At 35.4% G+C, this 24,178-nt stretch overlaps 1 protein-coding gene across 13 annotated transcripts in view; it reads left to right on the forward strand.

Moving 5' to 3' along the window:
- Positions 1-24,178, forward strand: part of NFIB (nuclear factor I B) — a 171,055-nt gene that overhangs the window by 129,871 nt on the left and 17,006 nt on the right. Inside the window, exons 8-11 of one of the 13 annotated variants that reach the window (XM_041485589.1) lie at positions 121-368; positions 11,130-11,295; positions 14,814-14,896; positions 23,735-23,823. In XM_041485589.1, the coding sequence (XP_041341523.1) occupies positions 121-368; positions 11,130-11,295; positions 14,814-14,896; positions 23,735-23,823 (586 nt within the window). The remainder of the gene's footprint in view (positions 1-120; positions 369-11,129; positions 11,296-14,813; positions 14,897-23,734; positions 23,824-24,178) is intronic. The other 12 variants (XM_041485592.1, XM_041485590.1, XM_041485591.1 and 9 more) reach the window with 12 other exon arrangements.

Below are 24,178 nucleotides of genomic sequence, written 5' to 3' on the forward strand. Positions count from 1 at the left end.
TTCATTTCCTGGGATAATGTGAGGGCAGTACCTGTAAGTTTTTCTGTAAAAATGCCATTAAGCAGGAGTGCAATGCATTGATTTATAACTGACTTTTTATTTTTTTTTGCTGTAACACAGAGGTGAAGAATTTTAGAAGAAACAAGATGCGAAGTAATTTTAATTTTATTTTATCTTCTCCAGTCATCTCAACTAGAACTCCACCTCCACCTTCACCATTGCCATTTCCAGCACAAGCTATTCTCCCTCCTGCCCCATCTAGCTACTTCTCTCATCCAACGATCCGATATCCTCCCCACCTGAATCCTCAGGATACTCTGAAGAACTATGTACCTTCTTACGACCCGTCCAGCCCGCAGACTAGCCAGGTACTGTAAAATTATGTGAATCCTCCAGAACAAGTCTTGTGAGTGATATATGTCTTCTAAGACATCTAGACTGGTGCCTTGCCAGTTCTGGTCTTGGAGAAATCTGGAGCTGCTATATAAGTGATACAACTTACCTTGTTCATTGTGGTTGAGTAAAGGGTGCAGGTTAATCATATTTACTTGCTTTTCCTCTGTCAAGTGTAAGAAAAATACTCTACTGAAAGCCCTGGCAGCAGCAACAGGGCAGGTGCTGGTCCTGCACCCCTCCTGCAGGTTGGGCCACCAGAGGCAAAGCTCCCACTGCAAGGAGTGTGCTGATACATACGCATGTTCAAGTACACACATGGACATACAGGTATATTTACAGCCTGGCAATGAAAGTAAACTCTTGCAAGTTAGTACTTGTCCTGTTCCATAGGCACTGATATTTCTTTGCATAGTGAGCACAACACAGACATACAAATTATTTTTTCTTCCTTTTGTAGGGAACATGCTGTAGCAGATGCATTCCTGGCAACTGCATGGGTTCAAAGTTGTGTCTGATATTGGAAATTAACATGTTTTTCATTAGTGAAGTAATTTGTGAAGGTCTGTGTGCAAAACTGCTTTCCATGATAGCATCAGCACACAGTGTTACCATGTGATTTGCACTACAGGATAAACTGCAGTTGAGACTTGGTTTGTCAATACCTGGAGTATGTCCAATGTCGGTGTAATGTAATCTTTGCTGCTCAGGCTGTTATTTTTTTGATGCCTTTCCTGAAAGGCTCTTGTGGAGCCCTGTTTCTTGTGCTCTGGCATGTTTTTTGGAAGAGCCTTGGGTATGTAAACTGAAAAGACAGGTTTTCCTTCTCTAAGAGTTAGGCTCCTTTGGAAGGACTTTCTTAGCAGGGATAGAGGGGTTGCTATGACAGTATTTTGTTTTGGGCTGAGGTTGGTTCTCTTCACCAATAATGACAGGCCTTGCAGCACTCCTTTTGGTTACAGCAGCAATGGGACTTGAGGCTGAATCAAACTTCCTCAGTTGAATAACAGCTGTGTACGCTTTGGACTGTGTAGAAGTTAATGGTGGCTAATGTCCCCATGGGCTAATTTCCTGGTCCAGCTGCATGACTTCCTATATATTTAATTAATTAAAAAAAAAAAAAAAAGAGGAAAAAAGGTGGGCCCATAAAATCAAAATTTAGTTTGAAGAAAGAAATTCTGACTATGTGGGTTTTGCTTGTTACAGTATTACTGCAAATTAAACCAAAAACTGAATTTGGAGTATGTTGACTTCAGAATACAAATTGCTGTCTGCACGTGGATTAAAATTCTTTCAATCCTGTATAGCATTTTTTCTGAGACTCAGCTGGGAATGTTGCATGCAGGACCTGATTTTAATTTGTGTAAAATTTCCATGAATAACAAAGTCTAATTAAGACACCCATTAAAAGTCCTTAGCTTTAATTCAGTGCGGAAAATCTCAGAGTTCTGTTGGATTTTTTTTTAAACTGATGTCTTAATTAGGCACTATTAGGGGAAAAATTATGCAAATTAAATCAGGCCTTTACTGTTATGCATTTCTTTAATTATTCAGTGCTTGTTTTACTTACATTTTGATTTCTTATATATGTTAAAAGAGCAGATTAGGTGATAATCTCTCTGGATTGTTCCACATCCTACTTCAGATCATTACTGAAAAAAACTACATCTAAATGAAGTATCTGACTTTCTTTGAGTTCAAAAATGTGCTGTCTTATGATTTTAACATTGGAGAGTATATTCATTGAGCAGGAGTTATGCTTTCAACTTTTTGCCCAACTCTTTTCTCTTATCTCTGGTTGAAAAAAGAATCTTTTGACCTTAAAAGATTAAATTTTAGTCTGCCGATTTTTTACAGAGTAGTAGCAAACTGAGAAGATTTTATATTTTTGTATATTCCATAGGGAATAACAGATTTAACTAACCCAAGTTTATTACTTCCATGACTTTTCATAAGTTTTTTATTAGGGTAATTTTTTTCATTTCATTTGAGATTTGGTTTAGTTCCTAACAAGAGGAGATAGAGTAAATGATACAAAATATGCAATATCAGGCATTTGCATCATCTATTTACCATAATTTAGTATCATTAACCACTATTAGTAGAATGTTTTAAAAATTTAATTATTTGAAGTTCATCTCTTAGATTTGCTGTAAGTTGGAGCAGTTGCATGCCTAGTCAAAATATCACTAAATAAAATAGTTAAAGTTTGGCTACATAAAAAGTAAAACAGCAGGATTAATTTTTTTCTTAGGAAAAGAAGAAGCAAGAGTCTGTGAAGTTTCAGTGACAAAAGGGAATTGTTCTGATACAATAGGAAGCTTTGAGCCAAACCAGTCTTTCCTTTCTAAATAAAACTTGAATTTTTATTCAAACAAATTTAATTACTATAAAATTCAAAACTGCATCTGTAGGAATACCACATCAAAATTAATTATACTTTCCCACCTCAAAACATACTCATTTGGATTTCGAAAGGAGAACTATGATGATAGTTTTAATTTAGCTGTAGAAATAGAAAGGATGGATACCCTGACAGCATTTACCTAAAATGAACTGTTCCTCCTGAACATCTTTCAGTAATACGCTAATTTAGATTGTTACGACAAGCAACTGAGATGCCTTGTACTCCCCACAGCAATTTTGAGATTAATTACATTACTGCTGCACTGATTATAGAGAGACAGTCATGCTATTCAATGGAATACTTTAAGTAAAATTAGTTCAAGTATATAGAGATCTCATAGGTTCCCATTATGGGAAGCACTGAGCAATTTTCTTGACATAATGTTAAATAGTCCAAATTATGTGTGATGAACAGTCAGGAAGTTCAAACAGGCCCTTTGGCTGCATAGAAAAATGGTTCAACAATGGATTATCCTAAACAAAAGGGAGCTGTTGCTGCTGGTTTCATGAATATCTGCTTTTTATCCCCTGCTCAATATGGAGAATAAACAAATAAATGTACTGAACAGAAATAGGTCATGTTAGATATAGAGCTGGACTTGTCTCAAGCTAGTAGTCTGGTAAGTTCCCAGAGTTTTGATAACTGTTGTACTTTCCACTGATTTAGAATTTCTGCTAAGCCCTTTTTGGTATATTTATTTCAATGCTTTTCTTCTTAGCTAGGTACTCATGTTACTGGTTGAAATTGTATGTGAAGATGGATCTGTATTATGATGGGGTACAGGTGTCGCGGACTGATGTTTATTATTCAGTGAAAGTTTCATCAAAAACTAATCGATTGATATGTGTATAATCCTCCTATGGTGTTTATCCATGCAGAGTGTGTTGAGGTTTTCAAAGCTACCACAAATTTCCAGCATGTATTTCCTTTCTGAATGATTCCAGATGGGTGAATCTTTTAATCTTAGAAAATATTACCTCCTCTGTATCTGTGTACACAAACACATGAAATTCATTATTACTCAGGAGTGTATGAATCATATACAGTATTAAAATAAGATTTCCAATGAGCCTGAACAAATAGTCAAGCACAACATTACTTGTGGCTGAAATCAAAACCAAAACCTCCAAATGTAATTCACAGTTGAGTTAAATGAAATAATTTCCTGATGGTGTGGTGAATCATAGAAAAAGGATTGGCAAGTGTGATAAAGGAAATGCAGTAAAGCAAACAGTTGAGGTGAATCCTGCTGATGAACATCCCGGTATCAGTAAGAATTATCTTTTCTTCTGACTGAGCCAAGCAAACAGAAGCAGACAATCTTCCAAGCTTTTTTTCTTTGTTGTTATGAAGAACACAGTTTACCGTAAGCTTAGCTCAAATGTTGCGATATTTATGATGAAATATGCAGTTTTATGACATGGTAAACTAACTGAACTTGATGGGAGTTAAGTATTGGACTGTCTTCTTACAAGAAATGTCTTACCTGTGTTATGTACTACAGGTTGAGTGAACTTCTGCATATTTGCAATATATATGACTGCATATTTGCCTAAAGTTCCTGTGTCTGATAAAACATATTTTATTGCAGAGTGATCTAGTTTGTAGCTTTATCTTTTCATTGGTTTTATCTTTGTCTGAAGAGAGAAATATCTGAAGTGCTAGAGAATAGTTGTTTCTGGAAGCTGATGAGGCCACTTATTTTCTTCCTGTAATTGATTGGGATATTGAACCTTTTGTTCAATGAAAGGAACATACTTCAGGGATTCCAGGCAGATGCTTTGTCTTGCATTCTTCAATACAATAATTACAGTCATTTGGTGTTGATGAGGGGATCTTGTGAGGCTCTCTTTGGGCTGGTCAAAGTGTTTCCTCTTGATTCTTGGGAGAGTACTAGCAGAATAAGCCAAAGCATGCAAAACTGTGTGCATGTGGTTTCTTTGGTATAGCTAGGACCTCTTTTATTTGTTGATGTTTAATAATTTTCAGCTTCTTGAGCAAGTATTTTCTTGTAATTTTTAAGAAATTATTGAAGATTAAATAAAGTAATGTGCAGTTTTTAATTGTGGTTGGGAGGCAAAGATTGAATCCTATCTTAACACTACTGACAAGCTGTTTTAGGATTTAATTGCAGTTGTAAATGATTATTTTGTATTTAATCTGCTCTAAATGCATGAGTATAAGTCTCCAAATGCATGAAATACTATGTAATATACTATGTATTTAATGTATATCTTTTGAACATTTATATACAAAGAGGATTCTGTCACAAAAACTTATCCAGGTAAAGTTTATCACAGGTAAAATTATGATTCAGGATGTAGGACTCTAGACTGTCTTATGAGATCTATGTCTGAACATGGATTACGGAAACTCTGCAGTTGCTTTCAGTTTCAGCAACATTATATCAAGGTGAAAATTCATATATCAGTTCGCCAAATGAGGGAGGCTTGGGCCTTTCTAGATCAAAGTTGACATGTTGATTTCTTATAGAGAGAACAGAAGGGATTGCCAAGAACTGGCAGCAATGTATATTTCTCTAAAGCTAATTTTTCAGGTAGCTGCATGTCATACCACATAAAGCTTTGGTGTGGTATTTCAGAGGTCTGTGTGAGATGTGCTGTCACAACGAGTTACTCAGATTCTTAATAGGGAAGCTAGGGAGATTAATTCCTCTGAAAAGTGGTAAGGGGCACTAAAAGAAGATAAAGTGCATTTCTGTTTTGTTCAATAGCAGGAAGGAAACCTGTGCAGCCTTACTTTGTGAGAAGCAAATGCTTTATGGAACCCACCAGCTTCAAATTGCCCTACAGTATTTTCTACAGTCACACTGGTGGCAGTCTAGTAATGCCATCTCCTTATGTTTAGCAGAGTCTCAAAAGCATCATTATTAGTCAGGTGGGTGATAAATTGAGGATATGTGTTTCACACATTTTGTGAAACTGACTGCTGTACCATTCAGCTGTGTCTGGTGGGAGAATAACATGGCCATTTGATTTTTAGAGGTGATAGAGCATTAGGGTTCTAGACAAAAAGGAGAGAGGGAAATAAGAAAAATTGAAGATATTTCTAGTTTCTTTCAGTTGTAAATTTTCTAAAATATTCATCACTCTCTGTGGGCATGCTAGAGCACCATGACCTGGGCTCAAAACTAGAATTTATCAGCTATGATCTCCAGGTTCAGAGATGTGTCTAGTAAACTATTTTTAAAGTAAGATATTTGATAAGGGAGCAAAGGAACAAAATATCCAAAACTGTATCTCCTATACCTTCATCAACAAAATTAATTCAATCAGCCTTCTCAAAACTACCCTGCCATAGGGTTTTACAGTAATATTGTTCCATATATTGGAATTTAGCCTTTACAAGCAACTGGAATTCTTGAGAGGAAATGGATGAAATGGTATGTCCAAATGCGTGATATCCAGTTTGACTAAACTGCATTCATTGGTTTATCAACTAGTTATAATATGATAACATTGTGAAACATAGAATTTCTATTAAAAACCTGTGTTTTGAGAAGCAAATATATTATTCTCCAAGTGTAGTGGTTAGATGGAGTAATATAATATTTTGTTAAGTCTTGAAACTTCTTTCTGAAACACCTAGCAGAGTATCATATGTAGCTATACCTAGGACATGCACAGATTAATTTAATTTCCGGCCTTTGGCAATTATTTGTTTGAAGGTCATTTGTTCTTAAGATTTCATGGAAAACTGGATTTATTTTATTTGGAATTGAGAAGTATAATTACAATTTTTTTTTAAAAAAGTGCATATGTGAGCATCAAATATATTTGATAATTTGAGAAATAGATAGTTCATGTGAATTTTTTAATAGATGGTTCAAACTTCTGTTGTGTTTGGTTAGCTTATCTGTAGATGTTAGTAGTTTCTATTTCATTATAGCATCAGAAATATTTTTTGTAACACTGAAAGTAGTGGACTATATGACAAAACAATGTCTTGAATTGTAACTGAATAACTAAGGTTAAATATGCTGATATTTGGGCATGTATGTGAACAAAAATCTGAAAGGAGGTTGATTAAATACTGATTATAAATATGTTCAAAAATCCTATCAGGGAAAAGAGATGCAGTGAATCCTGACTTTAAAAAAGTTCATATTCATAACAGTTATAGGTTTCTGTTCAGACTTCAGATGTGAGAATTAAAACAAAATGTGCACAGTGCACATCATCAGATAACAACAGCCTGACATTCTGAGTTATGTTATAGCTGTGAGAGCAAACACAACTTGCCTTTAGGCACATAAATGAATTAAACTGTGGCAATTGCGAGTCAGTGAGAAGCAAGGGGTGGAGGTACCTGAGTTGCTGTTTAGTGGGTGATTATAAGAGGTCTCTGGGGAGCGCAGTGACCCGGAGCGGGCAAACAGGGGTGTGGTGAGTCTCTGGGGCATATACAAGGCAGTTTGTGCGGCAGTTCGTGCAGGCAGGGCAAACAGGCAGGGTTGCCAACTTTCTTGCTAGTGCTCAGGTTTTAGTGGGAAAATGACTTGCCTTCAAGATACCTGTCTGCCTGGGCTGATTGATGGTGCCAGGGAGCAGAATAGTCCCCCCATTATCCAAGAAAGATTGTGGAATTAAAAAAAAAATCAAAATTGTAACAGATCTTAAAATCAAATTAGTGTTCAATCCAAGAGTAGAAAAATGTATGCCTGCACAAATAAGGGCTAAATTTCCCTTTAGAAATAGACCTTCATTATGTTTACTTCTTTTCCTCATAAATTTTCTAATGCACAGCTTGTTTATCTAACACAGCTGCCTCTATGGAATTTGCTTGAGGTTTATGGCTCAGGCATTGCCTCTGTGAATCCATCACATAGACATATTGAAGCCCTATTTGATGGTAACAGCTGATTCTTCACCTGCAATGCATTTGTCTGTAAGAGTCTCTTCAGGAAAACTGAAACTGGAATACTGAACTTGTTTTGTATAAGGAAAAAATTAATTTGTGTTAAATGAAATACTGTAAGTATTTGCACTTTTAATTCAGGTGGATAGTGTCCAAATAGATATGCAGTTTCCATGCTAAAATACTGTTTGATATAACTGTAAAGGACAAAAGGAGAATAGGTCACAGAAGTTCTTTCTAGCTGTCAGTTTTCAATAAGATTATGAAGGGGCTGTTTCTGACAAAAGAGTTTCCCTTTTTGGACTGAAAACTTAAAGCAGCTCAGAGGACTTGAGACACTTGAGAGAGCTGATGCTTATGATCTTGTACTGCTATCAATTGCACCATCCATAATCTAGACTTTTATTTCAAAAGTTTTGAATTTTGTTTCCAAAGATAACCATGGAAGTGTGAATTGAGTATAAACTGATGCAGCACTATCTGCATCAATCTGAAGACAGACCAAAGCAATAACTCTGAGGCAATTACATGATCTGTTTTTAGGAGTACTTTTGCGATCTTAAGCTGCAAACTAGTTGTGATAACTGAAATGTTAGTTTGGTTAATTACAGCACTCTTGTTCACTGCACGCAAGAAAAACAAATATGGATGTTTTTTGAGGCTTCTTGTGAGAGATGTTGTTCTAATAGAATTTGTGAGAGTATGAGAGTGCCATTCATAAACTCTGTTTTCAAAAGTAGCACACTTACGAAAAGCACTGAAGTTTAAAGCAAATTTCAAGTGTACTATATCCTAAGAGAACCTTGTTCAAAAGGAGGATCTTGGTTTACAGGTCCTCCTGTAAAGACAGCTCGATTGTTGAAGCAGAACTGTATTTGTAAACTTCACACCAGATATATGTTTATCTACAACTGGATTGCAATTGCATTTGAAATCTAATGTGCAGAGTGTGAAGTCTTGGAACTATAAGAATTAAACTTACTAAAGTAACAAGTTTTCATTGTTCTTTACCTCAGAAGTTTCTTTTCTGTGAATAGAAGACCTCAGTGTCGTTGTATTGCAACTGCACTCACTTTTACGTGTGAGACAGATATAGAAATTCCACTTAGGAGGAAATTCAGGGAATTAAAAAAAGAGAAAAAAATGGAGGCACTTGGTGTGGGGAATCACAAACTGCATCTACTGAAATCACTGGTATGAGTCACTGAAATCTCTGACTGTCAACTGTCAACAAGCACAGGATTTCACCCTCTATTTGGATGGAGTGGGGTGATGTACTGCACTGCCATTATGTATCACAGAGGGAAGAATTTGGTTTAGAAGAAAATGGCGTATAGGTAAAATATTTTTTAAAATCTTTGTCTGAATAAGGAGTGGGTTTGCTCATTTGGGCCATATGGATAAGGGCAAATCTGAGATATATGTGAGCCACTGTTATCCCTGGCTGGGATCACTACAGAACAATATAAGGTGACACATTTCTGTAAATCATCATGGTCTTCTGTGATCTTCTAATTTATTTTTATTTATTGTAATTTATTCTTGTCTGTCTTTGGAGACAGCTGTTTTTGTAAGGTGATTATACTGTCTGTTTAAATTCATACACTTCACAGAATCTTCTTTCTTAGTTTTAATAAAAGTTGATCATTTTGGTAAGAGATTCTCAGCTACTTTTGTGATGTTAGTATACCACATAAGCTAAGGCTTCTATGGTAGCCTTGTGGTTGCAGGTCAGCAACTCCACCTACAAGCTACCAGATGTAACTGAGAGCTGGTATTCCCTCCAGCAGGCTGTGTGGACAGCTGGGCTGCCAGGACAGGAGAAGAGGCTTGTCTCTGCAGCAGACTCCCTAGAAGCATAGTGAAAATCTGGTCCAACTTAGTGAGCACATCTTCCTGACAGGAGTTGTATCTAGAGAGTGACTTTTTCTCATTAGGAAGGGTAATGCCCTTCCTAATGAGAAAAAGTCATAATTAGTGTGGTTTTTTACTGTTTTTTTTATTGTAAGGCTTGTGATTTTGGAGAGGGGAGATAGGCAGCTAATTGCTATATGTTCCTATGGATACCATATTGGTTTCAATTTTCACTTATATTTTGTAGTGTTTTCTGCTAATTTAGCTTTAGATGTCCTAAACAAGACTTTCCCTCAGGTTCATTTGCAAAGTTTAGTGAATCATACTGCCAGGAAGTTTCTTGTTCTATTAATTTTAAATTTCCTCCTTCTTAATTTCATTCCATTACCCCAAGTATGCATTTCCTGTATTTTCCAAATAATTCCTTCCTCTTCTGCATGTTTATACTTCTCACATACTTGTGGTAATTGTGTCAGTCCAGTTATTATTTCATTACCATAGTCATACTTACCTCCTTTAACTTTTCTTTGAATCGGTTGAATTGTGTCCTTAATCAGTCCACGTCTTTAGGTTATCTTAATTTGACAAGATGCTTCTGATTAAAAGATTCCCAGTATTTCATGTTTGTATGGCTCTTTTAAAATCATAGTGACTCATAAAAATGATTTAAAATCATAGTGACTCATGTGACTCATAGAGCATGCAATCAGTTTAAGACAGAAGTTATCAGCCGCTGTTGTAAAAACTATTTACTATGTGCTAGTTTTTATTGCAAGTTATTTACCCTTGGAGTATTTGCAGTCATGTGGAATGTCCAAGGTTTGTTTAAGCACAGGATAAACATATATTTACCAGTCAAAATTGCCATATTCAGATGTGCCTACATGTAGATAGTACCATAGTACCTTGATGGCCTGTACCTGGCATAAGGTCATATGCAGACAGCCTCCTGTATCTATGAAAGAGGTGTTATTACTTATTATGCTCTTGACTTGCAAAGTTCCCATTATTAAACACTTCTGTGTTTTTCATAGGTGGCTTTTTGCCAGATGTTATAATGTGTACATTATAGTGCATCGTATCCAAACCCTCTACCCTATTCCCAAATTGCGAATCATTAGTTAGCCTTCCAGGGTGAGTAACCTCTGTGGACAACTGTGGTCAAGTCTTGGTAATCCTCCAAGCCAAAGTGGTATGGCATGTAAAAACAGAGGTTTTACATCAGTTGTTTGCTCTTAATTCTTCATACATTAGGCCTGTGCCTGGTCAGTTTAGTCCTGCTATCATGGGATTTTGGTTCACAGACACTTCATGAGCAGCAAAAATATTTTGAAACAATCTGATGCATGTGCACCTAGTAGGAAGAATGCAGAGGAATGCTTACCAAAAAGTACTGCTACCTGATCATGTACTACCTATCTGAAAAGAGACCTGCCTGGTGAAAATATCACATGGAAATACATAGCCTATTTAAAGCAGCACATTCCAAAACACAGGTGCTATGATGATAGGCAGTCCTGGAAAACCCTAGGATAGGTAGGTTCCTTAAACACAATGTGTATATTTCACAAGTCATTCTTTTGGTTTTGTTTTGTAGCCTAACAGCAGTGGTCAAGTAGTAGGGAAAGTGCCTGGCCATTTTACTCCAGTTTTGGCACCCTCTCCCCATCACAGTGCGGTGCGACCTGTGACCCTGACCATGACAGATACTAAACCCATCACTACATCCACTGAAGGTGAGGCATCTTCACCTACAGCAACCAGTAAGTATTTCTTTAGGAAACAAAAAATGTCCATCAAAGATTTGATATGATTTCAAATTGAGGCCAGAAAAAGGCGCCTTTTCCTACTATTTGACCAAGCGGATGCTCATCATTTTACATGGAGAGCAAACGTGATCTGACTGCAAAGCTTTTCCTCCCAAAATTGCAACTGATGGATCATGTTACACGAACCAAAGTTTGTGACATGACAAGCAAAATGAAAGGGAAAAGCCTGCATATTTGACCACTATTCAAGGAAAAGAAAATGTGTTTTTTCATCTGAGGTGGACATTGTTAAGACATTGAGAAGCACACCCAGACAGTAAGGTTTTACAATGACCCACAGATGGAATCCCAAACAGGGACTGGATAATTTGCTCCTCAATGGACTTTCCTACAGAAATCAAACCTTGTTACAACACATACTGAATCTGAGCTATGATAATTGCATGTTAATATAGGTTGTGTCATTTTTAACGAAAACAACTGTTGTGGCAAAAGAAAATTTTCATTCCTTGTAATTTCTACAAGGGATGGTTGATCCACTGTTTGTGCTTGTTATTTTTTAAAATAGAAAGTAACAAACTCTAACTTCAATGTTTTAAGCTTTTTACTGCATATAGGATCATGTTATTTGTCCTATTATCTTCAATGGAATTGCAGTTCTAGAAATAAGGGCAAGTATCTAGACGAATTTCTTCCCTTCAGAGTATTCATGATAAGTAGTGCAGAATATTGCTTTTTAACTGTGTTCTGAATTTCTGTTGTCCTTGAACTTCTATTTGGATTTGAGATGGCCAGTGTTACCAGCATTTATCGGAGTGGTGAAGATTTTAGGACACTCTTCCAGATTCTTTGGAAAAAATCTTAAAAGTCTTTTAAAGTATTCAAATTTTTAGGATTTGTAACATTAAAATTACTAGTTCTAGACCTATTTAATATCTGAACTTCAAATACACTCCCTAACTATTGGTCTGCCATTAATGGAGACCATAAAGAGTATCCTTTTCAGGTGCTATACCACTTTAAAACTTTTCATTAGAATCTGAGGAAGAGATGAGACTCAAAGGCATAAGATGTGAGGAGAAAACTGTAAAACTGTTCTAAGCATTTATTATAAAAAGGTAGTAGTAACTTTTAGAGAAACTATTGCTCAGGTATATTAAAAAAAAAAAAATATATATATATATATATTTGTTTATGGAAGCATTTTACCTGCCCTTTCAGTATATGAGTTTTTTTAAGGTCTTAAATTGTTAAGGGTCTATCTGTAGCCCCACTGGTGATTTGTGGTGCAGTTTTTGGACCTTTTAAGAAGAGTTAGTTTTAGCAGCGAAGTAGAAGCTGTTACTCTTAACATTTGCACCAGAACAAAAAACTGAGAAAAGTAAGTTCTTGTACAGTTTCAAGTATTCGTGGTTTCACTCTACTTTGACATGATTGTGCTTGGCCTACATATCTCTCTTAGATGAAGTCAGGGTTTCTGATAAAAATGGCAAAAAGAACAGAGTAAATGTCAGAACTGTTTTGGGATGTTTCCTGGTTATATGACCTTAATCATCATTATCGGAGAGCATACCTAATCTGTACATTGTCCTACTACCAAGGGAACTATTTGGATCATATTTTCCAATTAAATAATCACCCAGTTTCTTGTGGAATTCATGGGAACCTGAATAACTGATTCCTGCTGAACTTTTAGAACAGCTTGGCTTAGATACTTAAAATAAGGCTTCCTCCATGCTTCCATATTAGTTTCCAAGTAAATTCTTGCCACTAAAGCACATAAATAACAATATAAAAAGTCCCTATGTGCAAATTTTATTTGAATGTGGCCGTACTGCCTACAAGATAGGTATAACACCTCACCTGCTCAGGGTGTTATGATTTTCGGAAAACTACATTAGTCTATCTCCTTGATAAAGGCTTTTGGCACTGGGTTGGTAACTGTAAGAGCATAAATAAATGAAGAAATATAGCTTGTTGTTGAAGAACAATAACAATAAAATGAGGGATCATGTCCTTCTGATATATAAACTATGTATGAATACATATAAACTATATTATCAGTCCAGTTGTATTGTCAGTTATAATAGGACCATCACACAGATTACTGATGTTAACTTAATGGGAAAATCAACATATTTTATGGCATAGTTTTACTTTTATTTGCAGTGATTGACTGATTGATTGGTCCAAAATATAGATAGTTATATATTTATATAACTTCGACAAAAAAAAAATCATTATTATTCAGTGTGATGAAAATAAATTGGCAAATGATTAGCACTGCTTCTCATTCTGAAGTGCTATAGCAGAATTTTTATTAATGAGAGAGAACATCAGGCTTTAATAATATTTATGGAACCCTGTGGCCTCCATCATAATTTCTTTTTAATAACTGGTAAATTCTTATGACAGTTTTCCAGTAAAGCCTGTTTATTGTATATAGATTTTTTAAAATTTTTTTTTAAATGAGTGCATTTGCTTAGTTTTTTCCATGTGGACTTAATATTAGCAGGCCAGTTTAGTAAGTACTCTCATCTAGCTTCCCACTGGCATGCTTGAATGTGTCTGTCCAGTTTTAGTAGTTTTGCTGCTAAGTCTTTGCTATTTTTCCAGCAAGTTTCCAGGCTGTGATGCTACAGATTGCAGTGTGGACATCTCCACACTGGGAAGCTGAGTAAGAGCACCTAACTGATTTGATAAGTGCCACTAAGAGACATGAGAACATAATGACTTCTAGGAATTACTGGGAGAGACAGAGAGGAATTTGTCCCATAGGTGAAGGATCCATTCTCTGTATCTAATCCCAGCATCACTTGACATTCCCTTTCTTCTCAGAAATGGATTTCCTCAATCTTCTGAAGCAGATAGTGAGAGAATTATTTTAGTAGCTCCCCTTAGAAAATATTTTTTTCTGATGTATGGTGCAGTTGAATATTTTCTGTTCTATTGCACTGTAAGAATTAGCTCCCTTCTTAGGAAAATGTTAACCAGGTTATATCCCATTACTGCAAAGATTCATTTCATGCCATAAGTAAACCAAACTTTTCATTCTAATTTATGTTCTTCTTTTACAGTTTTTATGTACTTTCTCAGTAAAAATAGGACCTTTACAAAAAGAAAAATAATGTGATCATGAATATTTTCTCTCAGCATTGTACTATCAGTGATTTCACTGTTGATTTAGATTGGTATAACAGAAATTAAAAGTGTGATAGTTCAAATAAATTATGAAACAATTTGAAAAAAAAAATCAAAGGAGCTACTATTGTCAAGAGACTTCATTATGATTTACACATGCAGCTTCCATTGAAGTTTATAGGAATTTACACATGCCTTTCCAAATTTGGTCCAATATTTCTTTTGCTTTCTCTTAAAGAAAAGCCAAAGACACTTCCTATATATTGCAAAATCATAACTCTGGATCTCTCATATTTGTACTGTACCTGCACAAGGTAATAGATATGATAGGTTGGTATTTTTATCAATATGTTTTGTTCTTCCTTAATCAGCCTACACAGCCTCAGGCACATCCCAAGCCAATCGATATGTGGGACTAAGCCCAAGAGACCCATCCTTCCTACACCAGCAACAGGTGGGCAAGTTTCACATAGGTGTAATGATGTAGAGAAACTTTTCTGGTATTACCTTCCTACATGATGCCACTGGTATCTTGGATTAGACTGAAATCTGGAAGTTTTTAGTATTTGTCACATGAAGATGATGTTTACTCAAAACAAACTGAATGCTTTAAGAAATATCAGTTTAGCCTATTGTTTCTTTATTAGATTGGTCCCATCTTAAGGAACTCCTGATGTTTCTTTCAATATTTTATTTTTCAAGAGTTCATACATTTAATCTTTAATAGGATTTTAGGAAGTAGAATGAGGTGTTTAAGAAACAAATACTAATTTCAAAATAGTTTACAAAAATAAGCAAAACTTTCAAAGCAAAAAATACAGTTTATTATTTTCAAATTTGATTTCCTTTTCCTACAGATTTAACACATTTCTTCATTTTACTTTTAGTTGTAAAACCAAATTCTCAAGGCACCACATCATCATTTCTAGTGTAATAGGTTTAAATTGGTCTGCTGATTTTAAATGTGAAAAAACCACGTTTTTATTCTAGTTTCTTCCATCATTTATATTTCAAGTAGCATTTTAAATTTCACATCTCATTAATGCTGTAAATTTAATGCAAATGAAGTGTTTACCCAAACTGTGAAAATACAGAGAGCTGAGATTAATGACGGCATACAAATAAATTAGCTGCAGTCAGTAGCAAGGCCATGCACATACAGAAATGGTACATTTCAAAAACAAATTCAAACCCTTTAGAATTTTAATGTACTTTATGATGTGTGCTTATGTTCCTCTTAGATCTTAACAGTATAGGACTTTGAAGTTCACAGCATGTAAAATGTTACAAGGAGAAAAGCTGAATGTGGCAATAAGAAAGAGGGTGTTAAATAGACCTTGGCATTTTTGTACTGTGTTTTTTTCTCAGACTTGTGTTCCTGTCAGCAGTTTATATGCATTTCTGTTTCATTTTTCAGTAAAACCTACCTGTTCTACATTGTTAAGATATAGCTGACCCATGCTTCAGCTGAAACTCCTTATCCATACCCACTCACAGGGCAAGGAGGCAGTATGTCCATTTTAAAGGTCACCATGTGCAGAGTTCAGAGAAAATCATAAAGATGATAATTTATTCAAAATAGCTGATGCATTGCCAACTAATTTTTTAACTAGTAAGGCTTAAATTCAAACATTTGTACACTTTTATTATGAAAATATGTAATGACTATTAGTGGCTTTTCCAGCCATTAATTTCTCAATAATTTTTCTGACATATTGTTTTGTTGGGTTTTTTTAACCTCTCAAAGATTTTTTATTATGAAATATGTTGTAATTACTATGAAATATTTTTTTTCAAGTTACACAACATATGATTATTATTTTTTAAAGCACACACAACATCTCTCTTTTTTATGCAACAGTGAATATAAGTTGTGGAGTTCTTGTGAAGCTTTATATAGTATCTTTGAAATGTCTCTGACATCCTGTTAATGTAGGGATGTGCAATATATTTTTCCCCTCTGTATTTTTGGACACAATTTTTTCTTCAGACTGCTCCTGCTTAGGCCTACTCTGCCTTCCAACCTCATTGAAAGACTTGTGAACTTCTCGTCACATGCCAGAAAGCAGTAGAAGCGTATTTAATTTTCTCCTGGCTGAACTTGACGTACATATTGCTGATATTTTGCATCTTCTATTTATTTTTGTCTTTGTGTAGATCAAAATAGATTTCAAAATTTCAGCATTTCACTGTCCTTGCAGCATCAAAGTGAGAGGGATCTCAAAGGTCTTTGGTATTTACATGCATTGTGTCTGATACTCCCTTTCATGGTAAAACATGAGGCCAAATAGCTTAAAGGGAAGGAAAAACTAATCTAAATCTCACATACACTTCAGAAACAGAAAAATTATTTAATGCTACTGTGTTAAACCAATGTTCCCCTTTCTAAAGTGTATTACTTCATAGTCTCATTATAGTAATCCAAGGCATCAATTGGTGACCAATGAGCTGTGTAATATATTTAAAAATATCAGTGTTTTATTGTCTTTGCTCTTAACTCACTATTTTTTTCTAACATATGCAATGGACATATCTCTGTTTACCTGAGTCTGTTTGTGTGTATGAATGCCTACAGATGCATAGAAAATAAAGGAGTAGTATGCACAACTGAAACTGTCCAAAAGAGCAGAATACATAAAGTTTTTCAGATGGATAAATATGGACATATGAGTATGTATAGGTATGTTTCTAATGAATTAGTTACCTTCACTCAATTCTAAAGGTGACATACAGAGATGAGAGATTATATATATACACACAGACACATAACCCAGAAAGTAAGGTAGAGCATTGAGATTGTCTAAACAACTTCAAGAGAGCAAAGGTTATCCTTTGGTAAGGCAGAAATGGGATTGATTTACTGGGTCATTTCATTACTTTGCAACAATATAAAAGAGACCACTCTTTTTGTGGCAGATTTTAAATGCATTTGCTTTAAAGCAACCCATGATGAATGAAAAGAAAAATCAAGGGGTACGTGAAATAAGGTAATTAATCATTTTGTATTAGTGGAAAGAAATTTTCAATTAGAAAGCCATTGGTTTTAGTTCCAGAGAGATCTTTTAAACATCCTCCCCTGTAATGCACAGTGACCCCTTAAGAATAAATATTGTCACCAGTACCTTTTTTACTTCATTGGAGGAGTCTTTATGAAGATTTATTCTCTCTGGTTATGAGAAATATTAGCAAGTACCCAGGAGTAGTTTTTGTTGCTGTTAAAAAGAGCCATTATGTAGCCCATTTAAGTTACAGTAACCACAATAAATTTAAAAGTTACACATGTATTTTGCAACACACACTCACGCGGAGTCTTGACAAGGTGACAGCTTCCTAGAAATTCCAGTAACCATGTACAGCCCAGCATACCCCACATTTACATGGGAAGCACTGAAAAAAACTTTGAAAGACAATATATAATAGAGCCAGTAAGAGAATTTGTTGGATTTTACTGATCTGGATAATGTGAAATTGTGATATTATATGCATTACTTAGCCTGTAACTAATTAATAGTTAACTATCTAATTGATAGTTAGAAAGACTAGATTCTAATGGGGAATTGTAACTATGGAGTCCACTTTCTGATACACTAGATGGTAGATCTCCACATTACTTGCCTTGAAATGCCAGCTATTTCTATGCTGTGGCATATATAGTTACAAAAAATAATGTCTTGCTTCAGTGGCATTTGGAGAGTCACATATATCTTGGCATTTTCTTGTAAAAAATTAATATCAGACCTCCTCTGTCTATTAGAAATTAGACCACTCATTTTCCTTTTTTTGACTCAGCATCAACTTCTGAGAATTGTTAAGTGTTGATGACGTAACTGCAGGAAGAACACCATGGGAGAGGGCAAGAGACATGATAAGAGAACTGAATGAGAGAATTTTTCTCAATTTTATTGTTGGTCATTGGTGGAAGTGTTTTCTGAAGCCAAATCTGCTCACTGTTCTTTATCTCTGCTGAGAAACATCCTAGCTAAATTAAATAAAAGAAAGGTTGGATAATCTTTGCAATTATATGGGTGCACCTTCATCTTCCTCCCCTCTATTAATTTGCATTTATTAATTTGCATTTATTGAAGATTTGTGATTTCTAAGCCTAGACTAGGGGAAAAAAACAACAAAACAACAAAGTGAGGAAAGACAGTCAAATTCTACCTTCTATAAGTAGACACAATTCCTTGCCAGATTCTAGTTGTGTCTGCATTCTTTTGGCTAAGTAACTTTAATGGCAAGGTCATTAGTTCAGTAACAAATTCTTAATGACCAAGATCCTCACAGTAATGTGATGACATTTCTTTAGCCTCCTTGTGTCATGATTCTCCAACTTCATGTATTTATTATGGTATTGAATTGATAAACACTTAGAGTCAGGTTATGTTGTTTCTGGCAATAATGCTAGAAAGTTGCCAGAAGTACTAGTCATATCCTTTGCCCTTGTAAATAGTTTAAAAAGATGGATGGATGGATGGATGGATGGATGGATGGATGGATGGATGGGTGTTAGGTGGATGCATGGATGGATGGATGGATGGATAGATGGATGAATACATAGACACTTGTATTTATTGCAAGTGCAGATGAATGATATCACGTAAAAATAAGGTTTCTCTGGAAATGAATGGAATAACGGCAAGGTTTTGTTCTTTACCAATTTATTTTAGTGCACCTGTGGGCCTTGCATAGATGATTTTATTTTTAATTAGAAAACGTAAATAAATGGAATAGCTATTAAGGTTGTTAACAATAATCTCTAGAACTTTCACTGTGCTAACTAATGCTGGCCCAGCTACTGAGGAGTTAACGAACTCTTCTAGTTTTTGCACTGATAAACTCTGTCATGGTTTTCATCTAAGCTTGCGCTTTCTGGGTATTGTACATTGCATTTATGATTTTCACCCAGATTTTACAATCATGAGTGAGAACTTTTCAATCTACATAGTAATAAGGTCTCCAAAATGATCAGAAAACTGTAGGTAACTTTTTATATCCTACAAATTCCTTCCCTGTCTCTTCAGTAAAAATTTCTTCTTACCAGATGCATCCTTTAGTTACTGAGCTGCACAGTTCAAAATGTAGTTCTCTTCATACTATTAATCATGGAAATTGTTAACTTAAATGTCCACTGAATACAGAGTATTTGTTTACAAAAGGTTTTGAGTGGATATTACTTTTGCATGCAGCAGCAGGCTGAAAGAAGAACACAAGTGGACTCCTAAAGAGAACTTGTCAGTAAAGTCAGGAAACAGGTTATCAACACTTAGCCTGTTCTTATTGTGTCCCTTATCATAATTGACAGTTTGACGTAAAACTGGGTCACATGATTGCCAGGGAGGTATGTAAATGGCTAAGAGGTCACCTTTCACATAAGCTTCCTGGAAAGGAAACACATTTAAAGGAAGTTTCAGTCAGAACAATGACAATATGCAAATGTTAGGTTTTATGGGCTTTTCTCAACTAAGAGAAGCTATAGCAGTCTCCTATTACACTTTTCAAAATACAGCTCTTCTTTCACTAGCTATGACAGAAATTTGAAATGAATGTTAGTCTTAGCCATTCTTTAGATACAAGACTACAAAATCTGCTTAAATACTACCCCTAAAAATCATTCATACTATGATTAAAGATTGAGCTGTTGGGCTGTGGGTTTTTAATGTATGTGTGATTTGCATACTTAAAACACTGCAGGATGGCTGTGCTTGCAAGGTGCTGTTTAAACTGTGAAGACAGCTACAGTAAAATCTAGCATATGGGTAGAACTTCACATCAGTATGTCTCACAGCTCTGGAAAGTGCAAAACAAAATCAATTTCTTGGCATTTTACAGAACAGAAGAACTCGGTCTACTGCTTTGCTTGTCTCCAGGCTTGTGTCCACTTCCAAGCTTGTGTTCCCTTCCTGTCTGAGGTGAATGAGGGAGTTGCAGTGCCTCCTAGGAGAAACACATGCAGTGGGCTTTGTGCTCTCGGCTGCTTCATGAGTGCAGCAGTGGGGATGTATCACAGGCATAAGGGCAGAGCCTAGGATCCAGGACTAGGAAAATCCCTGGGCTGCCTAGGATTCCTCATATCTTGCATGGCTGGGCATCCTTTTCCAATTAATAATAGAGACTCATCCTCTTTCTTTCTCTTGTGGTTAAATAAGAGATAAATAAGAAAATCCTTGATAGTGTTTTGAGGATGGAAGATGTTATGGTAGTGAGGTTTCTGTGGCTTGCTTTGCTAAAATTCCACAGAACTGTAGGACTGAAGGTCAAGTCTGTTCAACAGCCTTCTAGGGAAGAGTTTTCACCAGTCATATGTCAAGTCAGGTCATTCATTTTTCATTAATAACACACATTTGAGAAAATTAGTAATGTTTTCAGCAGTTATTAGATGTATCCTGAGGACCATTTCTTATGTCTCTCTGCTGAGGAATGTAAGTATTCTCAAGTAGTTTCCTGCCTCTCCTCTTCACATATCCTGCAGAGAAGCATTTTTACAATGGCTCATAGTGGGTAAGAGTGACTATGCCTTATCCTTTCCATCTAACACTGTGTCATGATTTTAGAGGTACCTAGGTTACTCTAAGGAGAGTAACTAGACAGAAAGCTTTCAATATTACTTGAGATGACATATAGCACTTGAAATACTGAAGTGCCTTTTGTCCTTCCAAAGCTTGGTACTCATGTCAGGTCTGTGCACCCAAGCTTTCCCTTCTGGGCTATGTGGACATCCTCCCAGGGCAGCCTCCCACTGCTGCTGTGAACAGATTTCTTCTGTTAAAAGGAGCCCAGGCTTAGAGTTCTATTAAATTTTACAGTATTTTTACCCAGAAGCTACTTAACACATGCAAAGGATACAGATGCAGACTTTGGAAGTGATATTTCTAAATCTTAGACATGCAGAGACCTTTCAATAGGAGTGCCTTGGGAGAGGAGGTTTTATATAGAGGGAGATTCTAAAAAAATAAAAATTTCAGGCAGGTTAATTTTTAAAGACAATTGGGCAGCTATGTGAGCCTGCTGAGGGATGTGGAGCAGCAGTTTTTTACATTGGGAAGGTGTATTTCATACAACTGATACAGCTCTGGGCTTGCCACAGAGCCAGCTGTCATGCAAACCTGCACCTCTCCACGGTGTTGTCAGTACTGCAAGCATGGTGCACTTGGTGCAGTGAATAGCACAATAGTACTAACTGTGATTTCCATGGAGCATGAACCTTCATATAAATGCGCATGTATGTGCCTAGAGATTAGGTATAAAATGCACATGTTGCATTATTATCTTCGCAGTATTTTGCTGTATGTGATTTGAGGTACATGTGACTGTATATAATAAACAGCATGCCATTACTAACATTTATGAAATATGTTTCAAAAACTTTGTGGTGCTTTGTTAATGACAAATTTAACACATAAACTGTATGTGTGGAAGGTTTTCATACAGACTGGGGGAAGAATACAGTGATATAGTGCAGAAGCTAATTTACTAAAATGCAATATATCAGTCTCTTACTCTTTTTTTTCCCCAAATGGCAAATGGCAAATGCAATTGCATTCTATATAACAAGCTAAGTGCTTGCCAGATTTTTGAGTTAGAACTAAGTGAATATAATAATTTGGTAATGCTAAGTTTGTGATTTTAGTGTATTTTTAATGGTTCTAATCAGCAAAGGGTGTTTATTCATAGATTTTATATTTTGTGAAGAAGTAAAAGAGGGAAATGGGTGGGAGGGTTTAACCTTTCAATCTTTTGTTTCAGCTGCAAGTGAGTTTTTATAGCTAAGTTAAGAAGCTCTAAAATATGCATTTGTAGTGAAGATGATGACATCCTTAAGGATAATAGCAGAAATATGTCTACTGTACACTGAATAACTGGGCTGACATATTTTATTATGTTTTCTTTATTAAAATCAAGCTCAGGATCTTGGTTGTATAGTGACTAAATCAAATGTTTACTTATCCATTTCTTTAAACATGTTTAATATATTATTCCCAGTTACCTCTAGCAAACTTTTTAACTGCATGTTTCCTTTTCTGGTTAATTTCATGTGGTTTAGTCATGCTTTTAATGGCCTTTAGAAGGTCCCTTGGAGTTCTTTAGATAACAAACAAGAAACAATCCCTATGAAAACATCAAAGACTAACATTTCCATTTCTCAGACCTTAACAGCAGGAAGCTTATTAGTCTAACAGCCAGACAGGGTCAGGTTTGCAATATTGTCTTGTCCTCAGCGTTTGTATTTTTCAGGAAAAGACTGCAATAAATTGTGCTCCTGTGAAAACAGTTTATTGTAGTTTGTTTGCTGTAGCCTGTGCTGTCTCAAGAATGTGAACATGGATAGAGAAAACTAAAATGCATTGAATGCAATTAAACTCAGCAACATTATCTTCAGAGTGTCTAATCATATATAATAGTACAGCAACTTATATAAACATGATGATACAGAGAATAAAACTTATATTTTCTTCAGAAACCAGATAAGCTCACTTTCTTAAGCTTAAAAATAAGCTGCATATATTTTCAATAAATCTGCTAACACTATTGGGCAGCTGTTAAATAAACAGAGCTGCTGAGGGTTGCTTGAACAATCTGTGAAGGCAGAGCTGATGATTTGAGGATCTGGGAAGAATTTGTTTCAGCTGATATTTAATACATTTGTCATTATATTAAAATGCAGTATAGTATTTTAAATTCTAGTTTTCTGAGTCTGAACACGATTAGATTATTTTATCACCTCTTGCTAAGTAATACCACTCTCAGTAACACCAGATTAATAAATGTCAGTTACAAAATATCTTTACTCTTCTTAAATAGCTAGATAACAACATACAATTTGTTTTACTTTGGCAAATTTTCTATAAATTGCATGTCTTGTATATTTACCAAAAAGCATGCTAGAAGATATTGATTATATTTTACCTTACTAACTACACATTATGTAGAGCACTGCTTAAAAAGACAGCATAATTATTTCCTTTCTTAAAGTATTGCACTATTGATTATTAACATTTCCTTTTATTCCAGCTCAGTTTGTAATCTAATAATGGCTAATTGTTATGTGCTACACACTAGTTACTCTTTTATGCTTTATTAATAGAGGATCATATTAAAGTGGCATTATATTAAACAAGTCAATAGACATTTATTTCTCAAAATAAGTTATTTTTTCTTTGTTTTGTTTTTTAAAGTTACTTATTGGGAAAGTAAGACTTTTGCCATGTACCGTACTAGTTTGCATGTATTCATTTAAATACTAAAAACTGTAGTATGCTCGATCCATATCTGACTGCTAGGTTTCAATTGACAGCTGAGAATTTGTGACTGGACCATGAATCAAAACGGCAGGCATTTATACCCCAGTGCCAGTGAGGATACATTGGGAATTACTTGGCAAAGGTAACATTTTAATTATTTCCACCCCTACACCACCTCTAAAAAAGTTGCATAGAACGACAATATCTGTTTTAGTGGGCCTCCAGAGGTATATGTGACAGCATTATGATCAAAATATGTGTGTAACATTTCTCCTAAATGCATTCAGGTTATCTTTCATGTAAGCTGACTTTAGACGGTCCCTTAATGTAACACTGAAATAACATCATGCTCTCCTATGCAAAGGGTTTGCAAGTTGAAGGAGATACTGATCTTAGGCTTTAAAAATGTCATTTGCTCTCATATTTTTGGGACCTGATTGGTTAACAGAAAGAAAATGGTGCTTTTAGAGGTATAGATGAGTATAATAATAAATGGC

The sequence above is a fragment of the Pyrgilauda ruficollis genome, unplaced genomic scaffold (assembly GCF_017590135.1).
Source record: "Pyrgilauda ruficollis isolate IOZ18807 unplaced genomic scaffold, ASM1759013v1 scaffold71, whole genome shotgun sequence".
NCBI lineage: Eukaryota > Metazoa > Chordata > Aves > Passeriformes > Passeridae > Pyrgilauda > Pyrgilauda ruficollis.